This window comes from Mycteria americana, chromosome 6 (genome assembly GCF_035582795.1).
Source record: "Mycteria americana isolate JAX WOST 10 ecotype Jacksonville Zoo and Gardens chromosome 6, USCA_MyAme_1.0, whole genome shotgun sequence".
Classification (NCBI taxonomy): domain Eukaryota; kingdom Metazoa; phylum Chordata; class Aves; order Ciconiiformes; family Ciconiidae; genus Mycteria; species Mycteria americana.
This window is the reverse complement of record NC_134370.1, coordinates 63,733,198-63,751,459: the sequence shown is the minus strand read 5'-3', so window position 1 is coordinate 63,751,459 and position 18,262 is coordinate 63,733,198. Positions and strand designations below refer to the sequence as shown.

The following is an 18,262-nucleotide window of genomic DNA, read 5'->3' as shown; positions in this document are numbered from 1 at the left end:
CATCAGTGCTCAGCCGTAGGGAGGGGAAGATGATAGTGTTAATGATCCTGTAGGCTGGAAGATGGTTGTTGGGGGCTTTGTTGGCTGGTGAGGGGCTCCCAGACACAAGGTGGGGACACTCATGTCGCATGAGCCACTAGTGCATGATGACCTCCACATCCAAGAGGTCCCTAGGGACAAGCAACCCATGTCTCTCTAGATGGTACATCCAGCTTCTGCAACACCCTGTAATCAGAGCTTCTCTCCAGTGTCTTTGGCTCTGCCAGCTCTAGGAAGCTGCCATGTACCAGTCAGTGTCCCCCATGCTGGCACCGAGGTTTTGGACATCACTGTCCCAGCGTGTCAAATGTGCACACACAGCTGACATACCTACTGACACAAAGACCTGCAGGGAGAAGCAGCAGCACAGACAAGGACACTGCATCTCCAATCCAGCTTACCCTTTTTTCCCAGGAGATCAATGCTCTCCCTGCTTTGAATTCACAGCCCTTTTCAGTAAAGGAGATGGACATTTGGGCTTTATGGGCACCTGTGACTGTGTGGAGGGTGAAACAGTCCTAAATATTGGAAAAGAAACCCACCCACTGCATCAAATGGGCTCAGAAAGGTAGAGAAATCATCAGAAAATGAAGAAATGCAAAGTAAAAGGCAAGAGTATCCTGTAGGCCATCACTCAGCAGAGATAAGGAAAAAGAAGGCTCTGGAGTCAGTTTGGGGGAATAAAAATAAGCAACAGGAGAGAAGAAACTGTGTTCCTAACAGCCGCCTCGCTGCCACAGCCGCTCGGCAAGCCGGTGGAGGGTGCCCAGCGCCAGAGCTGACTCCCGGGGGAGAACTGGATCTGCGTGGCTGGAATAACAAGCTCCTCTGTTCATGATGTCTGTCTGGTTACCGCCACTCTGAAAAATCTGTCTCAAGTGAGGCAATCAAGTTGTCTCTCAAGCAGAGACGGAAGGAAACTCTTTTCTCCTTAGGGAAAAGAACATGTAGCTCTCAAATATATATAAAGTTTGAAAAATAGTTTTGGAGGGATTGGATTCTTCTGCTGTTATTTCCTCCTGCCTGAATTGCATTTTTTTCAGGTTCTTGGGAACACAGCCACATCAAGAGCCATGTAAACCAGTGTCTTCTTCATATCCCCTTACTAAAGCAGGTCCTGTAGGGAGGGCAGCGCAGCAGTGTGCCCTGGCATCCCACACCTCCTGTCCGAAACAGGGAGCAGGACAGGGCTCAGCCCTCTGGAGCTCGGTCTCCTCGTGCTGCTGCCCCGAGCTGCAAGGCAGAGCCAGCTGCAACACGGAAACTCTTTCCCATACAAAAATAGACGGAGGCCATGTGTGCCCCAGCCTTCACATGACAGTGATGGACCATGGCCAAAGCCAGCTGGACCTGCAGCTGGAAAGCACTACACCCTCCCTATGACCTGCTGAGCCACAGCCCCTCCAGCCTTCTCAGAGATAACACTCCACTGTTCTCCTCTGTGGCTCCATATTTGCGTGGGGCTTTTTGAGCTGTAAATACGGAGCAACGTCTTATGTTAAAAATAGCCAGATCACATCAAATTAACTTTTTAGCTAGGCCAGCATCTTGCCTCTGATGGTAACCAGCTGCAGATGCCCAGAAAGTCCACAAGAATAAAGTAAACATATACCTGATATTATTCTTGTGATTTGTGGCTCAGGGGCTTTCTGAGCTAGATTTGGCATCATATTCATTTTTTCTTCTATAAACTTGTCCAATTGTTTTTTAATCCATTTGTAGACTTTTAAGACCCTACGGTGAAGAGTTCCACAGCTTCACCTACTGGGAGAAAGAAGATCTTCTTCTGAACATCCATATTTTGGAGTAAATTATACTTAGTGGTCAAACATGTAACAGGGTTCAAACAAGCTCCTCTGCCTACAGGACCAAGCAAGTCTTTGGCATATCTTTGCTAAAGTCAAGGAATGAAAAGGGGCCATGTGGTGTTTGACCAAGCTCCGGCTAAAAGTCTCAGCCATCAAAAAAAGAGACTTCTTTCCTGCTTGTTCAGTATTATTTATATTTCTTCAGCTGCCATGTGCATGCAAGACCAAGAAAAGGCAGAAGCTCTTTTCCAGATTTGCACAATTCTGTTCCGGGTCCTGCAAAGTTCAACTCCATCCAGATGCATCCTGTGAAGACGTATTTGCAACATCACAGAACTGAAATGCACCCTCAAAGGGGACAACACCCCTGCAGCAGGATGAGAGCCTGTGAGGTCAGATGGAGCTGGGAACTGTAGAAAAAGCGTCTGAACAACCGAGGGAAAAGAATGAAGCATCAGGTTTGCAGTCTATAGGCAAAGGGCTTGAGGCGCAGCAGAGAACAGCCTGTTATACATTGCCCTCTAATGGCAAAGAGCACGTAGTGCAGGCAGCAACAACGGCAGAATTCGTCCATTTTTTTCTTAATGGACAAAAAGACAATTTGCAAACAATTTGCTTTAACCCAAGTGTACAGTCAAGGTAAGCTATAATTAGCACTGCTTTGGGAAAAAGCAATAATGCTGTGGGACTGAACCTGCCCATCTAAACAGGGTCGTTCACAGAAGGTGCCAGGCATGGGTCTTACAGGTGTGCCTCCATCAGAGAGCCTGGTTGGTCCTCCCAGGTCCTGGGGATGGCAGCTCTCCGGATTTCATCCCGTGCGCTGGGCACAGCTCCCCTGGCAAGACTATGTCCACAGGTAGCCAGTGTGCCCTGCCACAGTGATATTTTAAGATGTCCTCTAAGAGCTGGGCTGAAACTCATCTCGCACTAGAAAAGCCCATGGAAGGGAACAAATTTTAGCTACTACAAATCTGTTATTTATGGGGACAGAGTTGAAAACTTTTGAATCCCAGTCATAAAACCCCTCTAAAAGTGACATCCATACATGCAAGAGGCACTCAAGATGGAACGAGAAGCAGTTTCCTGCCTGTGAGCATCAACATTTTGTCCTGCTGATACAAACATTAGCATATTTGATTTGAAACTAAACCCCGTTCTCCTTACTTGTGTCAATGAAGACAGCATCCACATAGATTTTGGTACAGAAGGAGCCCAAGATAAATCCACAGGCTGGTCCAAATACCAGCATTGTAAACAGGATCCCTACAAGGAGAGAGAAAAGAGAAAATTAATACTAGGCTCAGGTTATTCATTGCAAGTTTTTCTGCTTGTCTCCTGCAAGATGCTATTGCTCTGCTGATGCCTAATAGATAAGGATATGTCTCTGTGTCGAGTGCTTCAGGCAAAAGAGCACCCTAAATGCTTTTTGCTTTTCCATATCTCTTCAGGAAAAAGAATAAATGGAACCGTAATAATGCTGAGGGTTTCTATTGAGCTGAGAAGACACTATGGACTTTTACTGTATTTTGGTCGGCTGGCTGCCCTAAAAGATATCTTACTCAAAATCACAAGGTAAAGCAGACGTGCCTTCTCCCCACAGGCAAGTCTTTACCTTTGCCACCTCCAGCTAAATTCCTGGTAGACAGGGATATTTGCAGAATTTAGGGCCAGCAAATCTATGAAATGCAGCATTGTCACAGACTGCTGGATAATGTCCCTTTACAGAAATAGGGGCACTCTTCCAAATCTGTGAAGCCCTTCTCCCCATCATACCCACATGGCAAATATTCCCCAAGGCACACGGCTCTTAGAACCTCTCACAACTGCTCGTTCCTGCTGCAAAACCTGCATGAAATTGCCAGTGTAATGCCAGGCAAAGAGCTATTATGAGCAAATTACTTATTTGCTTCAATACAATATTTAGAAGCATTTATTCTCACTCCTATTTTGGCCCTGAAACAGGAATGCTACAGGCACACTGCCAACTCTCAATTATCCAGGGCAGAAAGGCAGGGGGACACAAGGATAATCCAGAAAAAGCAGCAGCAAAGATAACACAAAACGTTTGTAAATTAGACAATAGGAACATACTTGGTACCTTCACATTTGGGATAGAAAAACAACAAAAAGTCCCCAAGGACCCTTGTAAATGGCTTTCTGAAGGAAGCAGGGGCAAGTCTGAGCAGCATGGAGTGGAGCAAACGCCTGTTGCTTCACTCTGGAGCAGAGCATTGCTGATGGACCCATGTGCCCGGTGAGGGAGGCAGCTCTTTGGGACCCTCGGGGCCAGTGATGTGCCAGCCTGTGCTGGCACCAGTCTTGGTGTCGCTCCACTTCAGAAATGTCCCATGAAGGAGCTTATTTGCATCTGGGTGCTTTGCTTGCTCTCCTTCGGCAGCAGGGTACATCCCACATCCCCCTCCAAACCTCTCTGGGGGTGCTGCCTCCATCTCGGTGCATTCATAATGTGCTTCATCGCAGCTATCTCAGCCCTCAAGTTCCTTAACTGGAAACTTTCAATTCCCAAGTTCTCTCTCTGTGCATTTCTCAGGAGTTGGAGAAATGATCAAAGCTGCAAAATACTCCCAGGAGACCACCAGCCCTATGCAAGGCAAACCGCACCTGCCAATGACAGCTTAGCCAAGCAGAATAAGCTGGTGTGGTCAGAAATAACTTCACCTTCATTTTTAAAATGCAGAGCGCAAACTAATTCCTCCAGGTTTGTGGCACCATGACTTGGCTAGATTAGTAACTAGGTACAAAGCAAGGGCGTCTCCAGCCAGCCACTTGTACAGAAACCCAGCACATTAATGCCTTCACAGCTATCACCTACAGAAGCAAGAGGGAGAAACAAAGGTGGTGGGAGGAAAAAAAAGTGTCAGGTCATATGAGTTGCAGTAACAAGTCACTGCCATCCCTTGCACCGTCTCAGCTAAACTCAAAGCTGAAGCAAGGGCACCGTGTTGCAGCCCATGCAGCCAGCTTAAATTAGTCGCCACAGTCTCTGCCCATGATGTCCATGCCAGTAGTGGAGCAAGCCACCTCCCCTCCCCGCAGTCACTTAGTCCCTGGGCGTTGGGTTTGTGCTCCACGATCCAGCAGTACATTGGGGAATTTGTGCTCCTCAATCAACAGAGCTGCTTAGGAAGCCCGTGCCTTACTCCCCTAGGGATCTATAAAGCCTCATGTGGGAGATCCCAGTCCCTGGTTACCTGCAGAAGTACTTTGTGGGATGTGAAATGAGGGAAGAGACAGGTCGGGAGAGCAGGGAAAAGGGATTTCTTTTCCCAGCACACCCAGCACTATCTCCCTCTTTCTCAGCCTCAAGGCCTGCCCCACTTGGGGCTATAAAATTTCCAGTGGCATTTTATAAAATATCCACATCGCATTTTTTTTGGTCACTAGATGGCATTAGTGTTTGTCATTCATTCCACAAGTGCCATGCGGAGCAAGCTGGGTGACGGTGCAGCCCACCCCAGCTTCCCAAACACGATCACGATCGTGTTACTGGGGGTCCTACAGCCCTGGGAGGGTCCCGCTGATAGCAGGGTGCTGTCTTCACCCACGTATCTGCCATACGTGCAATCAGGTTGCACCCTTTGGCTGTTTGCATGCAGGAAATCACAGATTTTAGAACAAACTGTTCTAAAACCGTTAAGTTTTTAGTCAAAGTGTTTAAACACATAGCATCTAGCAGAGGAAGGGCCATGGCTGTTACCCTGACGAACAAGCTGGCAATCAAAGACCAGGTTAATGTTTGATGACTGAACATTAATTATGAATTTCTATGTAATTATGGTCAAGCACATATGGACACACTGGGCCTCTTATCGGTTGGAGTAGTGCCTGGGACAGTGACAAACAGAGCGCATGTTTTGAATGAGGAGCCCTTAGATTTCAGCAGGACTCCGGACATTGCTCTGCTCTCATTTCCCTGCCCTAGGAGGAGTAAGGGAAAGGAAAACCCAGGCAGACCTGAGCACCTCCTCTTTCCCAGTCCCAGATCCTCAGCCCAGACCCTGGTACCCAGCACCCAGAGAAACCTGCTCCTCCAGAGCTGCCTGAGGGTTCACATCCGCAGGGATGACCCTCTCCGAGGGAAGGTTGCTTCGGGCACCAAAGCACCCTGGGCTGCGACAGGTTCCCACAGGCACCAAAGAGCCAAGGGGGTTGCTGAACTGCTGTGCCATTGCCTTGATGGGACCTGTGTCCGCAAGCAGAAGGACTGCGTGGTCAACAGACAGCTGATTCAGGGCACCCACAACCCAGAGAGGGCAGCTCTGGGCACCGCAGGGCTGGTTTAAGACGGCGAGGACAGGATGAATCAGGCATGACCTGCTCTCCACAGACAGCAGATATTTGTTTTCCCTTTTTTTTTTTTTTTTGAAAAACCTATTGCTGGTTGATGATTTTCTGTAAGTGTTTAACAGCTCTGGAGAACTGGGAACACACCAAAATTGTCATTTGGCACCAATGCAGGCTCACACGGCTAAGCAGGTAGAAGGACAAGGACCAGTTCTAACCCTCTAGGCAACATCTTTGGATGTACCAGTGCTGGGTTGAAGAGGGACAGAAGTTTGTCCTGTGATGAACGCCAAACAACAGGCAGGTTGTCAGACTGCGTGTATACAGGCAAAACCACAGAACTGAAGTGTGTTTCATGGAGCAAAGGGTAAGGCAAAGAATGTGGAAAAATATCATCCTTCACCAAAAAACCCCTAGGGAATATTTTCCCCTTTTTCCAAAGCAGAAGGGAGCAGGGACCTTTGGCTAGTGATCCATCAGCAGCAGGTATCTTCTTGCAGAGGTAGTTAGCTCAAACAAAAAGCAAACATCAAGAAAGCTGCGGCCAGTGCAGGTACACGCACCGGCCCCTGCGACAGGTGAATGCTGCCCCCCTCACACTATTTGCATTGCATGGCAAACTACTGCTTCAGAAACAAGCTGTGTCCTCAGGTATTAAAATACCACATTTCGTATCCTGGCGGCTGCAAGCTGGAAGGCGTTATTTGCTCTGCAATGTCCTCACTAGAGGGCAATGTGGGATAGAGCATCCACTGAACAGGGAAACAGGTATCTAAGATCTTACAATAAAGATATTAAATTATTATTCACCTCTAGGCTAGCTTAAGAAACCCTCGTGTTAATTGTGTTTTTACTTTTTCTGTAGTCTGTCCTAAAATCAAGAAAACAACTGGCTCACCCCATGCCCTTTTTGTTATCTTTTTTTGAGAACCCAACAAAATCCTACCATTGCAGTAACAGTAATTTACACTTTATCTCACAAATCAAGCACGTTTTGGAAAAACCCAAGGCATGGACTGTCACGATGGATAGTCTAGGGCCTGTACAGAGCTGGACCACGCTCAAGGATCAACAGAGCACACTACTAGGCACAAGAATTATGCTCTTAGGTGACTGGGATAGTGCCTATGGTTGAACAGTTACGTGGAATTGAGGGCTCAAGGGGAAATTAGCCAAGTTAGAATTAGCTTAAGACATCCTTCCTCTTTTGAGAAATTCTGCACAATTGCTAGTCGCCCCCGTTATCAGGAAAACACTTTCCCCATCATCCACCTAGTCATGTAACCATGAAGCAGCTGCTTAGTAGAGAAGGAAATTTAGCAAAACCTCTTTTCCCGGTCCTGGGGTTGCTGCTAAGGATAAAGATGTGCTAAACTTGTGGTTAGCTTTAACACCACTTGCTAGGTCTTTTCCCATGTTTCCCTCTAACTTTTAGATCAGCCTGATTTGATAGAGCCAGAGAGCACTAATACCAGGAGCAAACAGATCAAAGGTCTAATCCTGGCTCCATCAGTCTCTTGCGAAACTTCCACTGATGGCAACAAAACTGGCGATCAGTATAGGATACTACAGCCTCTTCCCTTTCATTCTCAGCTTAAAATTTATCTCTATCACTCAGAGCAGCACATTAATAAATATCCTCCTCGAGGATACTGCCCTGGAAACAAATGCTTCTTGCTCTGCAGGGCTGGCTGCGCCTCTTCAAAGGGCTCTGTGCTTGGTCCTGCATCCAACATTTCAAGGAGGAGCAGGGCATGTCCCCTGCTACGTAGCTAGCCCTACATAGACCAGTGGAAACTACGATGAAAAAGGTTTCTCCTTTGTGCCATTTGGTGGTATTTTTAATCTTAGAATTATTTTTTTAATTCTTACCAAATTATGGCAATTCTTAGAAATACTCAAGAGATGCGAATTAAAAAACAAAACGACCCTGCTTTGGGACAATTCAAACATCTTGTTTGATAACTCACAAATACTTCATTTCAGTTTGGGCCCTTTTAAAGCACAATTACATGTTATTTTGAAAACAGCTAATCATTTTCAGCTTTCCTGCTCTATCCCCTTCAACAGTCTCCCTGCCTCTCAAAAAGACAGGGGGAAAAAAAAAAAAAAGGCAAGCCAGGCTGGACTGAGAAATCAGAAATATTTTCCTCCCCGTCTTTTCAAACGGAACAATTTGCCAAATCCTGCTTTGTCCTGTCAACTAACAGACATTTTCCAGGGGCTGAGGAAAGGATTGGGACAGAGGGGAGTATTAGATCTGACATTCTGAGATGGGATTTTATCACTACTAAGGCCCAGGACTGATAATGCAGTTTTCCATTAGAGGAAAGGGAAGGAGCAGCAGCAGGTACCACTACATCTGTGGAGAGACTCTGGCACAGAGATGCTCAGTCAGTCATGCAAAGCGCACAAGAACCGAGTTGCAAAGGCAGGGATAAAGGATGTCAGTATTTCAGTAATAAAGAGCTGTCCCTTGGCGATCCAAGTTGCTTTCCAGCAGCAACAAGATTGTGAAACATGAGCAGACTTGTGTTGTTCACAGTGTGAAATGGGTGTGATCTCTGTAACGAATTAACTGGGGACAGTAACTCCCAGCAGAAACCCTCCTGGCTGGAAATAAGACATCGAGGGAGACGCAGCAAGGCTTGCCAGCCTCACCAAGGTGCAGCGAGGAGGCGTCTCGGGTACAGTTTGCTGGGGACTAAGAGCAGGTTCAGGACACAGTCATGGGCTGAGAAAAAAGAACACGGGCGGCTAAAGAACACCAAGTCGTTTTGCTTCAAAGCCTCAGGCCCACCAGGGCTGAGGACACAAGGAAATCCATTTTGGAGAGCTGCCCACAAGCGCCAGGCGAAGGTGAGCTGGGTAGGCGAGACAGGAGGAGGAAAAGCAGCATCTCCCACGGCGGGACAGCACGCAGGGCTATCAGAGCAGGAGCCATTCCTCTTACTGAAGCCACACGCTTTTTGCATCACACCCCCATTTCTACTTCCTAATCCCCTTCCAATACGCTGTTTCCTATGTCTGTTCTCTTCTACCTATAGGCTTCGCTTCTTTACATGAAACCGTGAAGCAAAATGGTCAGGAGTCTGGGTTTTGTTTTGCTTTATAAAGAAACTAACGCACTTTGTAAGGGGATTTAGTGCATAGTGGTAGGAATGTCAGAAGTATCCTATAAGGTGGAGAAATGAGAAAATTAAAAAGTCATATTAAGCTGTCATCTTGCCCTATCTCACATTCCTCCTAAGTCCTGATATCAAGCATTACCGGCATCTGCCATTTATTTTGCCTAATAATAGACTATGCAATAATGTATAGCAGCAGGATACATATTTCTGACTTACTCCTCACAATGTTTATATACAAGTTAAGGCCTGCTTCAGGAACATACCTGAATCAAGCTCTTTGGTTTCAAAGGAACTGGCCCAGGAACACAGGAGAAGGTGCTAAACCAAGACTTCATCCCCAAAGACGTTGAAGGCTTCTGTCCTTGCCTGCCTCAATATCAAACTGATCTAAACATCAAATCTCCCAGCCAAGAGTCAGTGCCACTTCCAGGTCACCAGCAGGGCAACCTTCTTCATGCCTTTGCTCTGTGCCTTGGGTGCCACACGTCTAACATTCAACTTAAAGCCCAGTTTCTGGAGATACGTGTTTCAGCAAGCATCTCAGCTTGGTACCCAAGAATCCACCTAGCACTGTGGACCCATGTTGCAGCTCCACACAGGCATCCTGCTGCCAGGACTGAACTGTTATTCGTATTTATGCTAGCCGGTTTAAAGCTCACCTTGAGCACACCTTCCTGAGCTCCAGTCACCAGTGCAAGCACACCCTGAGCCCAAGGGTTACCAACCTTCCCGACCTTACCAAGCGGCAGACCGAGATGTGATTAAGAAGCACTCACTATGGAGAGCAGGGAGAGAGGAAAAAGGATGGAAGGTTACACCGAGAAACATCAATGTTTCCCCAGTGTTCCCAGCTGCAGGATGGAGCTGGGTATGGAGCTGAATTAGAGTCCCCGTGGCCCCTACCTACTTACTTCTTCCCAAAGCCCCCCTGTCAAAACAGCCCTGCTGCCTGTCCCAAGAGCCAGCAGCAGCAAGAGAAGTCATGCTCCAACTGTTCCCAAAGTGAGGATTTATTTGAAGCTGAGAGGAAGGAGATTAGTTCGTGATGCACTTTGGAAAGGTTCAAATAGATACAAGGTCCCCATGCAAAGCAACCCTCTGCCAATAAAGCCTGGGAAAGCACTACAAAAATTGCCTCCAGGGACTTGCAATCACATTTAAAGTTTGCTTAAGTCATCCAGACACTTCTGAAAAATACTGCTTACTATTTCCACAGCAACCTGGGTCACCCTTCTAGGAAGAGCTGGGTCCAAGGTGCATGTGCACAGACTGCATTGCTCCAGTCTGTTCCTCCACAGGTTTGTAGGCATTGAACTAGATGTGCCTGAGAACCAGGGAGTTAAATAACCTCTATAACATGCCTTGAAACTCTGGCAAAGCAGAGACACTTCCAAAATGATCCGTAAAGCCGGGGCCCGGATGCTCAAAACATCTTCACTGCTCTTAGCTGTGAAACAGTTGAATATGGACCATCAGCAGTGAATTACACAGCATTTCCCCACCATGGGCAAACCCTGGTGTTGCAGAGGATCCTGTTTTATTTAGCCGTGGAGATGTCACTGATATCTGCTGGGCTTACGGTCCCCTTGAGCCAGGCTGCTCCTGCCTTGGCGTTTCCATGAAATTAGTGTAAGAGGTTGTGCACTGCAGCATAGCGTATGGGCAAAGCAATACTCTTCCCCCTTGCACCATCCCAAGGGACAGCTTTGGTGAGCAAAAAGCCGATCAATTTGGAAGACGTGGGGAAACTTTCTCCGCTGCAAAGCTAGTGTTGTCATTGCATCAAGTAACTACATCCCCGTGCAGGAATGGATCAGGGAGCAAAATGTGATCTCTGCCAAGGATGACAGCGACCAGGTGGTTCAGTGACCACCACAAAATGCACGTACGGGGTACGCAGAGGAGGGCAGAGCACACACGCGCTGCCGTGGCCCTCGGGATGCTGCTGCAGACATGGGACAGCATTCCGCCGAGGATGTCATCCCCAGCCCCCTGCCTGCTGCAGGAGCGAGCCGTTTCTAAAAGCACAAAGGCAACTGCTTTGCAAAGCACGAGATAATCTCAAAACCCTGCTTGTCCCACATTTCCTGCTGCGTGGAGGACGGGGCAGGCCAACGCGAAGGGATTACTGGAATACCGTAATTCGTGTGCTCCACAACCTGCCCTTAAAGAGACACCATCCCAGCACAGCCCGCAGGAATCAAAGGTGTACTGGTACAGACTGGAGATGGTGTATTCTCCTGCATGAAAGTTACTGGCCCTCAAGGGCTTGGGATAAAGGCTTCTGCGCTCGCACCGCAGAGCCCGTCACTTCAGTAGGTTTTCTCTGATTTCTATCAGCTGACGTAACCTCAAAAACACACAATAAGGGTAGGGGGAGGCTGTTTCCTAGCCAGATGGCTTCTTCCTGCAGCAAAACACACCGGAGTCATCCGGCACTGTCCATCCTCCCCGGCAGACAGCGTGCCCATGAGCTGCCCTGTTCCCACGAGGGCACAGGGATGCCTGCATTCCCGCAGAGTCCAGTAATAATGCTCAGCCCCCGTCTCTCCTTCCCAGCCTTCCTGGAGACAGCTTTCCTCATTTAACATGGAAAGACATCATTTTTCCTGCTGCTTGACTCCTTGTCTACACAACCAGCTGCCCATCACCACCTCCCGCTCCCTTATTGATCCTGCTTATTTGCACCGCTGCGATCAACTGTAGGAAACTTGAATAGATGGCGTTGGACTGACGGCTTGTTTTGATTTGTTTTGCTTCCTTGGTGCAACCACTGAAGCGAAGGAAATGTTCAAACAATCCTGACAGATGTTTCCAAGTACCTCCAGCTGTCGATTAATGAGGAGCAAGTTTGGGATAATTCACTTTAATGTTTAGTCTTTCTGATGGGGATCAAAGTGGTTCCAGCCCTGTACTGGTGCGAGGTGGGGAGAGGGGAAGAGGTTGGGTGTTTCTGCCACCTGTACAGTAGCACACATATTGTTTATTAGTTTTGCCTCCAGAGTAGACCCCTCAGACTGGGGACATCTATTTAGGGTCGCTCAAGTGATGCCAGAGACTGGGAAGGATGTCCTGGCACTCCCAAGGTTAGTGAGAGACTGAATTCCCTGCTCAGCCATGACCTTCCTGAGGACTGTTTGCTACCTCTCATCATTTTTCCACCTTTTAACAAAGGCTAGTCCCTCCTCGTTAAGTGTGACAAAATGCACGAATGTTATGCAGTGCTTTAGTAATCAGGGACACAAAATGAGTTAGAACACACGTCTGAATTTTGGTTCCGAGCTCTTCTCATCGATTCCACCGTAACAGTTCGTTGCCCGCATTTGCGTGTGCAATACAACACCTGGAAAAACAACCGACAGCGCTGTCCCGAGACATCCTATTTCTCACTGTTGGACCTGCAGCTGCTGCTGGCCAGTGAAACAGCTCCAGCAAGCAGCAAGCCTGCAAAGCCGAAGTGTTGGATTGAACTTGACTTCTCCCATTTCCATGGGACCACTTGTGATGGGAACCCCATAGAGGGGTTCAGTATTTGATTGCCCTGCTGCCTTCAGCCAGTGAAATAAATTATTACCTAGTTTGAAATCAGGCAGCCTTGGACATCTCCCGTCAGCTTCTTCCCCTCTTCTCCTATCAAACCTTTCCATCAATTTACCAAATCACTTTCTGCAGCCTGTAAAATCAGCCCCTGCTTCATGAAGATTTATTTTTTTAATGCAAGCTACTCACCACTGTATGGAAATGCTGCAGAATGACTTATTTACCCCTGTGTTTAATAAGACTTAATGGCTGTATCTAAAGCTGGTTCTTCACAGCACAGTTCTTTGTTCTGGCCTATATTTAGCATTCAGATGTTAATCCCTAAAGAGGTTGCTAGGACTTGAAGGTGCCTGGTGAATTACCCTGCATTTTCAATTATTACCAAGCCTTAAGTTTGTTTTATCAGCAAATCCCTGTCCCCAGCACTATCAAGGCTACATTTGATCAATGTTATACCAACAACTGACAGTCCCAGGGGATCCTGATGCACACACATAATGTTTGCAGAGCGGCACAAAAAGTGATTGGACTTTTGCATTAGGAGCACAAGCTCACGGTCCAGCCCCGAATTTTCCATAACAACTAGGTGCACTTTTGACAGCTCAAAACCACACCCATTAGCTGGCTTGTGCCCTCATTCTGATAAACACAGAAATAAAGAAAACCCCCCAAACCAACCAAAATCCCAGCCCAGAGCCCTGTTTGTATTGGCCTTTAGGTCACTGCTTTGCCCAGCTGCTGAAACAGGATCACCAAGATTGCAGAGAAACAAATCACACAATGACAAAATCTCCACAACTCTCAAAATTGCATTTGCAAGCAAAACAAAAACTAAAGCAGTCAATCTGTGAGCTCTGTAAGGTAAACTACAAGGATGCTCCCGCTACAAAAGTCTTGGGATTACTTTGGTCTCACCAGTTGAGACTGGGAGCAAACTGTTCCCCACTCCTAGCATCCCAGTACCCTTCCAGGCAGCCGAGGGACTGCTTGCTGCATTTCTCTCCTTACTGATGGGAAGCTGGAAAAGAAATTTGCTTATGCTAATCAATCCCTGGCACCAGTCATACGAGACACTAATCCACTAGCAATCTCCATCAGTCTCTGCATATTTAACTAAAGCAGTGAACACTCATGGAGGATTATGAACACAGTGGTATTGTTGTAGCAGTGTTTTCCTACTTAAGCTGCAATCACTCTGACACCCTGTCTCCTAATATTTACATACACTCTACATATAAACAACCCGCAGAATCGCATCAGTCCATGCAAGCATCCTGGTCAGACACTCTGCCTACAAAAACTCACGTACCACGTGGTGATTTAATAGATCTCCCTGCATCGTACAATGCTGTCTCCGTTACCCTCTGCTAAAATGCTTACGTTCATGGTGGTTATATATATAAAGCAGCATCCTTGAAGGTATACATATTGCTTAATGCTCATAAGAGATGCGTCTCTTCCTCCAAAGGATTTACAGGTAGTTTGGACATGCATTGCAAGAGATTAGAGTCAGGCTAGGTTAGGCAAACTCTTGAAAAAGAGCTTAATAGTCCAGTTTTCCATCACTTTCCGCAAAAAGCAAGCAAGCAAACAAAAAATCGCCCAAACGCATGTCCAGTCAGGTGTATCACAAAAAGCCAATGCTCAGCAATCTCTGAAATGTAAGGACAAGTCACTTGCTCCACCTACCCTGCTGGCTCACATTCTTGTCCCTGAAATTTGCTTGTTATCACATCAGAAGAAGCCAACTCCGTTAAAGAAGCGGGTGTAAGAACATACCTAACTATAGCGTACAAATCCAGGGCACGCTATATACACCCTGACGCAAGAGTCCACAAGACACGGATTTCACACCTTCGACGTACGGTGCAAATACGCCAGCTTGAACTAGCAATTTCCACCTTTCAAGCAAATTTTCTCCACGCTAATTACCTTGGGAAGCAGCCACCAAAGAAACCTTGAAAGGAAAAAAAGTACGCTCAAATGCCAAGTACACTTTTTTAAAGGGTTTAAGTCGCATGCCTTCGAGCTGTGTTCATCTCCTCCCAGCCGTTAAATACAAACACCCGTTTTACCAAATCTGCGGTGCCGCTTTAACTAAAGACAGCCAGATTTCCATGAGTTATTTCCCAGGAATTGTGCCAACAGTAGGTTAGTATGGAAATGCACTTTCAGGGCACTTTTCCCTCTCTACAGGATGGTGATTCTCCTCTGAGTTTGCTGACCAATTTCTCATTTAACAGTGGGTTGTTTTGATCCTACATAGGAGTAGGGATACATTAGGCAACCGCACAATGTCCTTCCCATCCCTCTCTCCCCTGCTCAGGCAAGCTGTCTAACCCACCTGCGAGCACAATCCATGTTTGTTAAATGCGGACACGAGCCCCTTCCAGGGTCTAGTACATTTTTATCTCCATCACTTGATTTCCATTACAGCCAGCACCTCTCATCCTCCCTGTATGCTAGAATACACTAGGAAAAAAAAGCAACAGATCATATGACTGAGAGTACAATGAGCTATTCACACATACAGGCCAAATCTCAGAGCCTGAAAAACTTCAATTTTGGCATTTATCAGTTTGGAGGTTGGTGCAACACCGCCTTCCTTCTTTATTTATTTATTTTTTAAGCTGTGCGCTGAGTTCAGCACAGACGTAACACATTCATTTGAGGATAAGGCTGCCAAGACTGCCTCCCTCTCGCTTTAACCTCAGTCTTGGGGGTATCCCTTCCCATCCCACATACCTTAAACGAGAAAACGTCGAGTCCCGTTTCTAACTGACATTTTATGTCAACACAGACAGCTTGCTGCTTTTCTGAGCAATGATGCAGTCAGGAAGAAAAGTTCAGCTGTTTCCTCCCCATTGGACCTCCTCCACGCCAGCCTCACCGTTTGAAAGGCTCTTCCCTGCAAAACTCCCCACTCTTCCTTCCCACCTCTTGCCTGACAGCAGCAGAGGACTACTGCTGCATTTCCAGTCCTTTTAATGCCTCTAACTTAGTGTTTGCCGTTTCTTCCTTGTGCCAACAACAAGGCCTCCCCTCCGAGCATCAGCCAGAGAAGCTGTTTTCCAAGATCAGAGGACACGGATTCATTCAGCCTGGTACGGTGGTGCATACCCCGACAGCCTGCAGCTCCCTGAATCCCCCTCTCGCCCCGGCTGATCAAGCACACACACACACGTAGTTATCCAACCCAAACGCGGTACCTGCCACAGAGTCCAGCTCTCCAAAACATGGGTGGAAAGTTCATATTTCTGCTGTTCAGGCACTCCTGTGCCACGGAAAACCTCCCGTTGCCCTGCAGTCCCTATCACTCCTGCTCCAGGGCTGCCAGCTCCCTGGGAACATTAACTGCGTTTAAATTTTTTTTCTCCTTTGTTTCATGTTTTTTCAAAAAGTCCGGGAGGAAAACCTCAGGACAATTAAAGAGCAATGTAATACACGGTTTGCTCCCCTGGCAAAGGAAAGCAGGAAGAAGAAAGTGGCTGAAAAGCAACAGTTCCCCCAAGAACTGTCCAGGCGACACTTTGCCCTCCCAAAAGCCATCAGCAAAACTCTCACTTTTAAGCAAGAGCAGTTTTCAGATCCTTTATGATGTCTTTTCAAATCTCCCTTTGCCTGGCTGTTGCTGGGGTAGAGACTATGCTGCACGATAGAGGATGACTCACGGGCACGGATTACAGAGTAAGCCCATCCTAAATTCCTGAGGCAAGGAGAGGCCTGGGAATCACAGATGACAGGATGACAGGCAAGTTGCTGGGAACGTAGTGCTGATAACTGTTATCTGTACCAACCATTTAGGAAAGTGCCGTGCTTTCCCCTGCTGAATAGATTTAATCTAGTCTAGTAATGGCCGAGACGTCAGGAAGGAAAGGAAATTAAAAACAAAACTGTTGTTCCGCTTCCTCATATTTCAAACGCCACTTAGAAAAAAGTATTCACTCTTGACAATAGTCATTCTTCGCACTGACCCAAATCTCACTGAAGTTTATGGGAACTCTTCCACCGACCTTAACTGGCTTTGGATCAAATCCACCGTTTGCTTCTTATGGAGGATGGCCAGACATTTAGGGTGCTAGCCTGGGGCCTGCCAGACCTTTACTAGAGAGCACCCATGGCTTGATGCTGGGATCCTTGTGCCTCTTTCCACCCATCTCCTCCCTTTGAGGTCCCTCACCGCAGGGGCTGCTCAGCCCCTGGCCGCGCACGGGCTGCAGCTCCACCTGCTTCGTCGGAATGGTGGCAAGACTACGCTGAGGTCTCCTCACACCATCCGCGGGGATCCCTGTGGGCAATGCGTGGTTGTGGCTCCAGGTGTGCTTTGCTTCATGGCAATCTTGCTTCTCACCAGGCTCTATGCAAACTTCTCGGCAAGAGAAATCTGGGAAGTCTTAATACCTACTATTTATGGGTGGGACAGCACGATGTTCCCACAAAACACTTCAGAGCAGGCAGCAGGGGTGCCCCAGTCTGACAACCCCCTCCAAATATCCCCCCCACTCACCCCATGTGGTGAAATCTGAGGGATGCCAGATGCTAGTCTGTTCTGGGGGCTGGGGAGGCTGGCTGGACGCAGGATAATCCCCCAATCTAAGATTACTTCCAATATAATTTCTAGCAGTCAGTTGCATTATAAGCACAAACCCCGGAGGCTGGACCCAGAGGACTATAATTCCTGATAGAGTGTGTTATTCAGCATTTCATCCCTAGTGCCCAGTCTTCCCTCCACTTCCCAAAACTACAGGCCACATGGACGTTTTGCTGAGGTTTCTTACAGAGTCAGAAGCCATGGGGAGCTGCTAGCCTCTCCAGTGTTGCTTTCATAAAAATATTTTCCTTTGTGCCAAGGAGGACCCTGTCCCTGAAGAGTCTCTTTCTCCCCAGGGGAGAGAACAGCTGCTGCTATCATTATGGCCTTGTCTCCCTTAATTAAGCATCCACCACCACAGCTGAAAGATGAAAACAAAGCCCTTTTCCAGCCCTCCAGGAGAGGGGTAGGATGGAGGCACGGGAAGAGGACAGCAATTCTTTCCCACAATAGATCTGGGATTGCCTTTTAAGTTGGGAAGTCAATTAAAAGCACGTGAATATCCCATTTGAAAATCAAACACATCAAAATGGCCCAGTTAAAGGTGTTTAGTGGGAGGAAGCCCTTGCCTGAGGGAAGCAACCCTAGTGGGCCACGTAGGATGAGCACAGGAAGGTGCATGACAGCTGCTTGTTTCTGAAACAGGACCTCCAAAATTCTTCCTGTACTCCTCCTCTTCCCGGGAAGTTGCCAAGTTTCCACTTTGTTCAGAGATGTCCACCTCTGGATTTGCTACTTTTTGATGGGGTTCATGCTTTCAAGAGGATGGAGGTACAGGGGTTTTTTTTTGGTGTTGGTTGGGTTTAATTTTTTTTTTAATTTTAATTTTTAAATTAATAAAAGCC

General features: G+C 47.3%; 1 protein-coding gene across 2 annotated transcripts in view; it reads right to left on the bottom strand.

The window, feature by feature from the left end:
- The window catches only part of SLCO3A1 (solute carrier organic anion transporter family member 3A1), a 152,643-nt gene that overhangs the window by 34,001 nt on the left and 100,380 nt on the right, over nucleotides 1-18,262 (bottom strand). For both annotated transcript variants that reach the window (XR_012776271.1, XM_075506257.1), the window contains exon 3: nucleotides 3,015-3,113. Coding sequence is in view for 1 of the 2 variants with exons in the window: in XM_075506257.1 (XP_075362372.1) it covers nucleotides 3,015-3,113 (99 nt within the window). In the remaining variant the exon portion in view is untranslated. The remainder of the gene's footprint in view (nucleotides 1-3,014; nucleotides 3,114-18,262) is intronic.